General features: G+C 43.8%; 1 protein-coding gene across 1 annotated transcript in view; it reads left to right on the top strand.

Moving 5' to 3' along the window:
- The window catches only part of LOC106561154 (transmembrane protein 266-like), a 50477-nt gene that overhangs the window by 37113 nt on the left and 1915 nt on the right, over window positions 1-11449 (top strand). Inside the window, exons 4-10 of the mRNA XM_082956623.1 lie at window positions 214-368; window positions 2157-2230; window positions 3333-3389; window positions 3595-3733; window positions 4241-4356; window positions 5089-5281; window positions 11288-11350. Coding sequence (XP_082812749.1) covers window positions 214-368; window positions 2157-2230; window positions 3333-3389; window positions 3595-3733; window positions 4241-4356; window positions 5089-5281; window positions 11288-11350 — 797 coding nt within the window. The remainder of the gene's footprint in view (window positions 1-213; window positions 369-2156; window positions 2231-3332; window positions 3390-3594; window positions 3734-4240; window positions 4357-5088; window positions 5282-11287; window positions 11351-11449) is intronic.

The raw sequence follows: 11449 nt of genomic DNA on the forward strand, positions 1-11449 counted from the left end.
AAATGAGTGTGTGGACGTGTTTTGTATGTATTTGTGCCTGATTGGAACGCTACCTTCTGCTGGCTGAAACGGAGTCGAACACATGGTAGAAAGCACTTCTCAACGACTCCACCATAGAGGTTTCAAAGAGAACTAATACAATTGAATACATTTCCTTCTCTGATTTGCATATCATGATATCCTGCTTTGTTTCTGCATCCCCCCCGGTGTCAGGTCTAACTGGCTGAAGCCATGCTGTGGGCGGAGGGCAGCCCTATGGCAGGTATGTCTGCTGAGCGCAGGCTTCAACTGTTTCCTGGTGGCTTGTGTCATCCTGGTGGTCGTGCTGCTGTGTCTGGAGCTGCTCATCGACACCAAGCTTCTGCAGTGTGAGTGACCCTGGACCTGTCTCTGTATTAGAACCTGGATCTAGGCTTACAGATACATGAACATTTGAGTTACTTGCACATATCTTCAATTGTGATTTGACCCTTAGTGAAGTTAAAACACACAAAACAGCTGTGGAATTTGTGTTATGTTGGAATTTGGAATTTACAAAAATGCACATCTGTTGTTAGGAATGTAGCTAATGTTGGCACTGGGCCTGTTGTATAATACAGTACCTATTATTACGCAGTGACAGTGACATGTCCAGGACCTGGGGCTGTGACCTCTCCTCTATAATATCAGCATCATTAGTATTCCTCAGTAAACCGTGTCAGGTGGTCTAATGCCACTGTGACCCATAGCACATGGAGATGACCTCATCTGCATCATCTTCCTCTGGAGAAGGGTGTCCTCATCTTTCATGGGTTACGGTCAGGAGTCCCCACCTCTGTGGTGTCACAAGCTCTATGAACGATGGTAGGGCTATATGGGTTACAGGTCAATATGGATGTATCTTAATGTATTCAAGTCTTAACAAGTCCCTGGAGGCAGATTGAAGAGACGGGACGGTTGGGAGGTAAAGTAAGACAAATAAATGGGGAGAGAGAGGTTGTCTGTCTGCTGGGTGAATGTACAGAGAGAGGGAGGGATGGAGGAAGATAAATGGACTGATGGACAGATCAGTGAGCACAACAAATAAAGACAGAAGGGAAGAGGTGCTTGAAGAGAAATGCTGTAGCTGACAGCCTAATGTAGTACAATGCTGGCCACAATTAGGCTGATGAATAGGCATGACGTCAGACAAACCTGTGCATGCACATCTTTGCCTATATAATATATACAGTATATATACAATGCATTCGGAAAGTATTCAGACCCCTTGACTTTTTACCCAATTTGTTACTTTACAGCCTTATTCTAAATTGGATTAAATATATTTTTTCCTCATTAATCTACACACAATACCCCATAATGAAAAATGAAAACAGGTTTTTAGACATTTTTGCAAATATATTAAAATAAAAACAGAAATACCTTATTTACATAAGTATTCAGACCCTTTCCTATGAGACTCGAAATTGAGCTCAGGTGCATCCTGTTTCCATTGATCATCCTTGAGATGTTTCTACAACTTGATTGGAGTCCACCTGTGGTAAATTCAATTGATTTGGTCATGATTTAGACAGGCACATACCTGTCTATATAAGGTCCCACAGTTGATAGTGCATGTCAGAGCAAAAACCAAGCAATTGTCCGTATAGCCCCGAGACAGGGAGCCGAGGCACAGATCTGGGGAAGGGTACAAACATTTCTGCAGCATTGAAGGTCCCCAGGAACACGGTGGCCTCCATCATTCTTAAATGGAAGAAGTTTGGAACCATCCAGACTCTTCCTGGAGCTGGCCGCCCGGCCAACCTGAGCAATTTGAGGTATTGTGTGTAGATTGATGACGGAAAAAAACGTTGTAATCCATTTTAGAATGAGGCTGTAATGTAACAAAACGTGGAATAAGTCAAGGGGTCTGAATACTTTCCGAATGCACTGTAAATGCCATTTAACAGACACTTTTATCCAAAGCAACTTACAGTCAAGTGTGTATACATTTTATGTATAAGCAGTCCTGGGAATCAAACCCACTATCCTGGCATTACAATGACCATGCTCTACACACTGAACTACAGAGGACTATGTGTCTGTGCTTGGGTCTGTCTCCAGTATTTACCAAATGATCTGAACTCTGAGTAAACCAGTCATCTTGAAACGGTCTCTCTGCTGTGCTGTCTTCACAGTTAACAATGCGTTCCAGTTTGCCAGCATCATCCACTGGATCAGCCTGGCCATTCTATCTGTGTTCTTCACTGAGGTGAGCCACTCTCCCTCTCTCTCTCCCCCACAGTCACCACAGTGGCAGCAGGCTCACTTAAAGCTGATGTAGCGGAGCTTTGATTTAATGCTCTAGTGTACTATAGTTGTATGAGACAAAGGTGAGCTGGAGAGGTGCAGCGGTGTATTCTCATTACAACACCCTATTAAGCCCTGGCCTTTCCTTTATCAACACTTATCAAAGTACACAATGTACTTTATTGGTCCATCACATACAGTATATTGTTAAACGTAAACACAGCTATTTCATTTGCTCCTAATGTTTGTTCACAGCTTCCTCTATCTCACTCATTCTGATACTATTTCCCTTCACAACATGCTGTGACTGTTAATGGCTCTTGATGTATTACGTTTCGTCAACACAATCACTTTGATCTAAAATGCAGATAGAGCTTTTCTGATGCACCGTAGCTTTTAACTAGCACCAGAGCCTCAGACAAACCCTATTGATTACCGTTTCCTCGGGCCTAGCAGCATTTATCTTAGTAGTTCTCTGTTCACCGGTCTGCTGCTCTATTTGGTTGAGAAACAGTACAGTGGTTCTTCCTTTAAAAGTTAGGGCGTACTGCAGCACAGCTTGCGGGGTGCCGCAGAATTCTATGGCAAGTTATTTATGTGTCAGCCATTGTTACCACAATCTGCCACCATCTACCATGTGTATGTGTTTTAGTTATCAATGAAAGCTAACCCTTAGTGATTCATGTAAGTATTGGCTTTGGCAGGACAGCTTCTGCTCAGGTGGAATCCTGAATATTTAAAAAGAGAGGAGAGGAGTGCAGTGGCCTTCTGCAGCCCCTGATGAGTCAGCTGTATCTGGTGCAGTGTGTCTCTAATTGTTTGAAGGAAATCTGACCGCTGTGGTAGTGAACTGTAGAAGTATGTCATTGATGAATTGCCGGTGGATAGATGAAAGAGAACTGAATCACAACTGCAATTCACTTTCGCTGAGACATTAGTATTTTTAGGGGTGTGTTTACAACTAAAGGAAATGTATTCTATTGCTATGGTTCTCTTCCCCAATCCGTTTTACCCTTTCCCTCCCTATCTCCCTCCCCCACTCTCCCCCCCTCCCGCTCTCTCAGACGGTGTTCAGAATTGTGGTGCTGGGGATCTGGGATTACATCGAGAACAAAGTGGAGGTAAGCTCCCTGGGGGGCCATTAGTCCTGAGGTGGGGCTCTGAACACCCCACCACTTCCACAGCAATATCATTCTCCCAATGTCAGACATCAGACTGGAAACCACCCACAGGCCTGGAGGGAATGTTCTGAAACTTAGATATGTACATGTTTTTTCATTCAAATATTGTCTGCTTGCTAATATCTGTGCGTGTGCTTGTGTGTAGGTGTTTGACGGTGCAGTCATAGTCCTGTCCCTGGCCCCCATGGTGGCCTCAACAGTGGCCAACGGCCCCAGCAGCCCCTGGGACGCAATCGGCCTCATCATCGCCCTGCGCATCTGGAGGGTCAAGAGGATCATCGATGGTGAGGCTGGGTGGGCCTGGGGGTAGATGGATGGGGTGCAGAGGGTGGATGAATGCAGTCTCCTCTGTGTCATGTCCTTAACTGTCAGGTTGCAGGGATGCGACAACAATATTTCTGCAGCTCCACCCCTATGGATGTCATTATCCTAACTGGCTTTTTACTGAGCTTTACGGATTTGTTTTTTGCCATGAATATTACCAACCACAATCAATACTTGCTTTACAACACAATGACAAATACATACATAATCTGATACAGATACACACGTTATACTGTTTCTTGACTCTAAGCTGTTTTCAATTGTTACGCCCTCTTGTGGAAGTTTCATGTTTCGCATGCACACACGCGTACAGTGATTAATTTAAGACAGGAAACATATTTTTCTTACTGATCATAATCCCTCTTATGTGGCCTACTACGGATATAAAAAAATAAGTTATGTCAGTGTGACTGTGTTTATCCCTACAAAGCAGTCTGTATAACAGTCTGTCCTGTGTTCTGTCCCAGCCTACGTGCTGCAGGTGAAGGTGGAGATGGAGATGGAGAACCAGCAGTATGAGAAGGCCAAAGCTGCCAGGGAGGAGCAGCTGGAGAGACTCACCCAGATCTGCCAGGAGCAGGCAGTATGTTCACACACCTGTCTAACTAGTTACCATTACCTGTCATGGACCAGTAGAGGGCAGCAAAGTGCCAGAAATAATTGCTAAAATAACACATTCAAATTCACACACGTATTAGTGGAATAACCAAACCTTTAATCTGACAAACACTGAATTGTGTCACACTGACCCTTTGAATACATAAATACATTCCATATCCTTAATAGGAGATACTATCAGGTTCTGTATTCAGTCATAATGATTCACAACATTCCTGTTATTCCCATCCTGGGATTTCCATTCAAATTATCACATTTGTCCATGTAATATAGTAAAGCTGTGGGCTTATGACACTCACTGTACAACCCTGCTGGGTCCTGTTGACCCTCTAACCATTAGAGGGATATGTAATATGTACATACGTATATGTCATGTATTTATGTGTGCAAAGGTCATGTGTGACTCAAGTCAGGGTTTGGCAATACAGCCAACAGCTACCAGTAATGTAGATAGTGGATGAGATACAGTGGGTGGACATTAGGGCCAGAGCTCTAAAAGGGTATTCAGGTGTTTGTATGCAAGGATGACACATGTATGTTCTCCCTTTGTACCCCCCCCCCCCCCCCTTTCTTTCTCTCTCTTTCTTTCTCTCTCGCTCTCTCTCTTTCTCGCTCTCTCTCTTTCTCGCTCTCTCTTTCTCGCTCTCTCTCTCTCTTTCTCGCTCTCTCTCTCTCTTTCTCGCTCTCTCTCTATTAGTTTGAGATCAGGCAGCTGCGGGCCCACCTGGCTCAGCAGGACTTGGACCTGGTAGCAGAGCGAGAGGCTGCCATGCAGATCCACCATGTGTGGGGCAAGCAGAGCAGCAGCTTCCAGGAGGTGGACGGTCTGGCCCCTGGGGGCCCCGATCAGCATAGCCAGGCTAAAGCCAGGGAGGCAGCGGCCCCTAGAGGTACCATACCCTGGTCCTGTAGCATTACATCAGAACACTGCAGATTGTCTCATCAAGATAGAACCCTATGACATTGTTCTATCTCTAGGGATTGCTGGCTGTGGTTTCTAACCAAAGAGGGTCTCTCTTGAAGCCAGGGGAATAGAGGGATGCTTTTGCCAAGTCAGATAAGATTTTCCAGGCAAAGTGGTCGAATGAACAGAGTGCTCTGTGCTTTGGGTCATGTTTGTTAAACAGAGGTTGGCTTGGTCGAAAAGATGTTCTCCGTTCACCTGGAAACAACAACAGACATCTAACAAACCACACCAGATTCCAGGGAGGATAGAATAGTAGAGTACTGTGTAAGGAAAATATTTCCACAAGAACAGCAGCCTGATGGGAGGCCTACAGTGTGGGACCTCTGAGTCAGAGACCTCAGTGCTATGGGAGTGCTGTTTGAATGAGGACAAGATCCTCTACGTAAATATGCACTCCCCTCTGTGTTTATTTGGACAGTGAAGCACTTTATGTATTTAGTCCCCTCCCCCATGGGCTCCCAAGTGGCGCAGCCAATCTAAGGCAGTACATCTTAGTGCAAGAGATGTCACTACAGTCCCTGGATGAAGAAGATGCTAAGCTACAGGACTGTTTTGCTAGCACAGACTGGAATATGTTCCGGGATTCTTCCTATGGCATTGAGGAGTACACCACATCAGTCATTGGCTTCATCAATAAGTGCATCAATGATGTCGTACCCACGGTGACTGTACATACATACCCCAACCAGAAGCCATGGATTACAGGCAGCATCCGCACTGAGCTTAAGGCTAGAGCTGCCGCTTTCAAGGAGCGGGAATCTAACCCGGAAGCTTATAAGAAATCCCGCTATGCCCTCAGACGAACCATCAAACAAGCAGTGTCAATACAGGACTAAGATCGAATTGTACTACACCGGCTCCGATGCTCGTCGGATGTGGCAGGGCTTGCAAACCATTACAGACTACAAAGGGAAGCACAGCCGAGAGCTGCCCAGTGACACGAGCCTACCAGACGAGCTAAACTACTTCTATGCTCGCTTTGAGGCAAATAACACTGAAGCATGCATGAGAGCACCAGCTGTTCCGGACGACTGTGTGATCACACTCTCCGCAGCCGATGTGAGTAAGACCTTTAAACAGGTCAACATTCACAAGGCTGCAGGGCCAGGCGGATTACCAGGATGTGTACTGCAAGCATGCGCTGACCAACTGGCAAGTGTCTTCACTGGCATTTTCAACCTCTCCCTGTCCAAGTCTGTAATACCAAAATGATTTAAGCAGACCACCATAGTCCCTGTGTCACACTAAGGTAACCTGCCTAAATGACTACCGACCCGTAGCACTCACGTCTGCAGCCATGAAGTGCTTTGAAAGGCTGGTCATGGCTCACAACACCATTATCCCAGAAACCCTAGACCCACTCTAATTTGCATACCACCCCAACGGATCCACAGATGATGCAATCTCTATTGCACTCTACGCTGCCCTTTCCCACCTGGACAAAAGGAACACCTGTGTGAGAATGCTATTCATTGACTACAGCTCAGCATTCAACACCATAGTGTCCTCAAAGCTCATCACTAAGGCCGCCCCCAGGTGGTAAGGGTAGGTAACAACACATCCGCCATGCTGATCCTCAACACAGGGGCCCTTCAGGGGTGCGTGCTCAGTCCCCTTCTGTACTCCCTGTTCACTCATGACTGCATGGCCAGGCATGACTCCAACATCATCATTAAGTTTGCCGATGACACAACAGTGGTAGGCCTGATCACCGACAACAACAAGACAGCCTATAGGGAGGAGGTCAGAGACCTGGCCGTGGTGATGCCAGGACAACAACCTCTCCCTCAACATGATCAAGACAAAGGAGATGATTGTGGACTACAGGAAAAGGAGGACCGAGCACGCCCCAATTTTGATTGACGGGGCTGTAGTGGAGCAGGTTGAGAGCTTCAAGTTCCTTGAGGTCCACATCACCAATAAACTAACATTGTCCAAGCACACCAAGACAGTCTTGAAGAGCACGACAAAACCTATTCCCCCTCAGGAGACTGAAAAGATTTGTCATGGGATCCTCAAAAGGTTCTACAGCTGCAGCATCGAGAGCATCTTGACTGGTTGCATCACTGCCTGGTTTGGCAACTGCTTGGACTCTGACCGCTAGGCACTACAGAGGGTAGTGCGTACGGCCCAGTACATCACTGGGGCCAAGCTTCCTGCTATCCAGGACCTCTATACCAGGTGGTGTCAGAGGATGGCCCTAAAAATTGTCAGACTCCAGCCACCCTAGTCATAGACTGTTCTCTCTGCTACCACACGGCAAGCGCCAGGTCTAGGTCCAAGAGGCTTCTAAACAGCTTCTACCCCCAAACAATAAGACTCCTGAACATCTAATCAAATGGCTACCCAGACTATTTGCATTGCCCCCTCCCCCCTCTTTTACACCTCTGCTACTCTCTGTTATCTATGCATAGTCACTTTAATAACTCACCCTACATGAACATATTACCTCAAATAACCATTGCCCCCGCACATTGACTCTGTACCGGTACCCTCCCTGTATATAGTCTCGCTATTGTTATTTTACTGCTGCTCTTTAACTACTTGTTACTTTTAATTCTTATTCATGTTTTATAAACTGCATTGTTGGTTAGGGGCTTGTAAGTAAGCAATTCAGTGTAAGGTCTACACCTGTTATATTCGGCACATGTGACTAATAACATTTGATTTGGTTCGAATCCAGACTGAATCACAACCGGCTGTGATTGGGAGTCCCATATGGCGACGCACAATTGACCCAGTGTCGTCCGGGTTTGGCCATCATTGTAAATAAGAATTTGTTCTTCACTGACTTGCCTAGTTAAATAAATAAAAATGTAAGGTGTCTTAAGTGTTTGGACAAATTCACTTACTGTAAGGGCTGTCGTCGGAAGAAGACCAAAATGCAGCGGAGTTAGTGTTCGTCATATATTTAATTACGGCAAGAACACTATACAAAACAAAACAATAAACAGACAACCAAAACAGCCCTGTCACGTTTAACACAGTAACACGAACAGAAACAATTACCCACAAAACCCCAACGGAAAAACATGCACTTATGTGTGACTCCCAATCAGCAACAACGAACTTCAGCTGTGCCTGATTTGGGAGCCACACACGGCCCAAAACAAAGAAATACAAACACATAGAAACAGAACATAGAACGCCCACCCAATGTAACACCCTGGCCTAACCAAAATAAAGAACAAAAAACCCCTCTCTATGGCCAGGGCGTTACACTTACAGTGTATTACATTTAGTCAAACGTGTAGTATTTGGTCCCACATCCCTAGCCCGTAATTACTACATCAAGCTTGTGATTCTATAAAGTTGTTGGATGCATTTGTAGTTTTTTGGTTGTGTTTTAGATTACGTTGTGCTCAATATAAATGAATGGTAAATAATGTATTGAGTCATTTTGGAGTCACTTTCATTGTAAATAAGAGTTGAATATGTTTCTGAACACTTCTACATTAATGTGGATGCTACCATGACTAAGTATAATAATGAATGAATAGTGAATAATGATGAGGGAGAAAGTTACAGATGCACAAAGATCATGCTAACCTCTCACCATTACCAGTAACAGGGGATGATATCCTTTTTGAGGGGTATGATATTTATGGCTCTGTAAATTTCTCACTCATCATTATTCACAATTTATTCATTATTATCCGTAATGATGGTAGCATCCACATTAATATAGAAGTGTTAAGAAACATATTCAAAAAAAAATCTTACAATAAAATGACTCCAAAATGACACAATACATTATTTATCATTATTTTCTGTTGGGCGCAACATAATCCGAAACAGCACCAAAACAAACTGTAAATGCATCTAACAAGTTTGTATAGTGACAAGCTTGATGTTGTCATTGTGTGCTAGGAATATGGGAACAAACACAAAAATGTTGACAACATTTTATACACTATAAATACATTTTTCCAAATAGTTATGACACCTTCAAATGGGGGGACTAGATACATAGTGCTTTCATTTCTAAATGGTAAAACAGATGTATGAAAACACCCTCAAATAAAAGGTGACATTCTATACTGTCGCCTCATGTAAAACATTTGATTTCAAATGCAAAATGCTGGAGCATAGAGCCAAATTAGCTTCACTGTCCAAATAAATACATAGGGGAGTGTACCTGTAAACTGTACACCAAGAGATTGGTTTAAAAAGATGTTGCACTGCTGTATGATGACCATTGTATCTAACCTAGGCCGGGATTCAATCCGATCGTGGATTATAGGCATTGCTGCTTATAAAGGCTATGTATGAACAGTCAAAATCATGTTTTTCATAAAATGGGATGATATTTGAAGGAAACCAGATCAAAGTATGACGACTAATAACTGTTGCTTCTACATTGATAAAGTTTGATCATAAAGTTACTGGTCCCCTCCCCATGTCAAACACTTGGATACATGGACAAGGTGACATCACCTTAATCTCATTTTAATACACCAATGGTAAAATTATATTCTCTTGCCTAATTTAAATAAGTACTGCCTAGTAACCAACATGGGAAAAGGTGTGTTTGCACAGGGGCGTGGTTTATCTAGCTAGATAGCTACTCTACTGGTGCCAAAATTTAACTGTAGGGTGTCAGCAAATATAATGAAATGTTTACCATATTCATCCATGGCAAAGATACTTATAAGTTTCCCCTTTCATCTGTGTCTGGGATTAGCTAGTCACTGGTTAGCTGGGTCTTTAGCCAGCATGGAACAAAGGAGGGGGAAGGGTCGTTCAAAACTCTGACACAGTTATCATGACAACACATTCGTCAGTACTGCTGTGAACCGCATCACAAGAGACATATCAAATGGGAATGTATAAAAAAAATTGGCATCATTGAAGCAATTTCAATGTTTTTTGAGTTGCTTGTGTATCAACAAATTAGTTGCTCACTGCATCCAAGTTGCTTGACATAGGAGTTTCAAAGAGCTGTCTGTGTAGGCGAGCTCTTCAATATAAGCTCCCTGCCCACTCAGCCTGTCTCTTCAAACTTCCTGGTAGTTAGCCATGAGAGAAAAAGTACTTTTCAGAATGACCTTTCAGGACCTTTTAATGGCAATTTCCAATTGTTTTCCACAGCGTTTTCCGTGAATGGGATCTCCGCGAACGCAGGAACATTGCCTTTAAAAGCCACAACGCCTATAACCCGCGATCAGATTTAATCATGAGGAGAACATCCGCCTAAACCTACTGTTTGTTTTCATGTCTCAGGAGAAGGAGGGCAGGGTGACTGGCATACTGGCATGGGGGTACTGAACTATTATCAAAACATAAGTCTTTAAAATTCTGAACAAACACTCCAATGAATACAGGAGCCATAAAACTTTCAAAGGGAGACAGATCATAAAGTTGCAGGAGGTAGAGAAACAAAGCACTTTCCTTTAGTAAAGACATAAATCACCCTGCTCCTCTCTCTGCTATATATCTGAGATGAGATATCTGAGGTTTCACAGAGAGGCTGTGTCAGACTGCAGACTTTTAAGTGGTCCTCACATGCTCATGTGTTATTAATCGCAGAGTGATTGTCTCTGATGCCACATTTTAGTCCGAGCATCCCCTGCCTTCTTGGAACAGTCTTAAAATGAATATTTGAAGAAGAAACATAAATAAAACCCCTCTGTCTAGCGGTCCTGAGGGAATGGGGATGGCACTTAAGAGGTAAACTGTGGCAGGTCAGAGAGGCCAGCCACAGGCCCTTCTACCCACCACTTCACCTCTTTTCACATTCCTTGCTTTGCTCCTATGGGTTCAACCTTCTGGTCAGGAATATCTGACTGATGCATTCTGGGAGATCTTTACAGAACAAACATGGGAATAGATTGTCACAGTCTCTATTAGATAAGGGTACCAAACATCTAACTCATTCAATTGTTTCTGAGAAAGAGTACATACCTATTTTGTTTCTTATTTCTTTCAGATCATGTTGTTCAAGATGACATGAACAACTACATCAGCCAGTACTACAGTGAGGCAAGCAGTGGTAAGAATAAACAATTGTCTACACCCTCACAGGTTTGTTTGTGTATTTTGCTTTGCAGACAGTCAGCAGGATCATGTGTTGAGTCCAAGTTGTTTGTGA

Source organism: Salmo salar, chromosome 10, assembly GCF_965601325.2.
Source record: "Salmo salar chromosome 10, fSalSal1, whole genome shotgun sequence".
Lineage (NCBI taxonomy): Eukaryota > Metazoa > Chordata > Actinopteri > Salmoniformes > Salmonidae > Salmo > Salmo salar.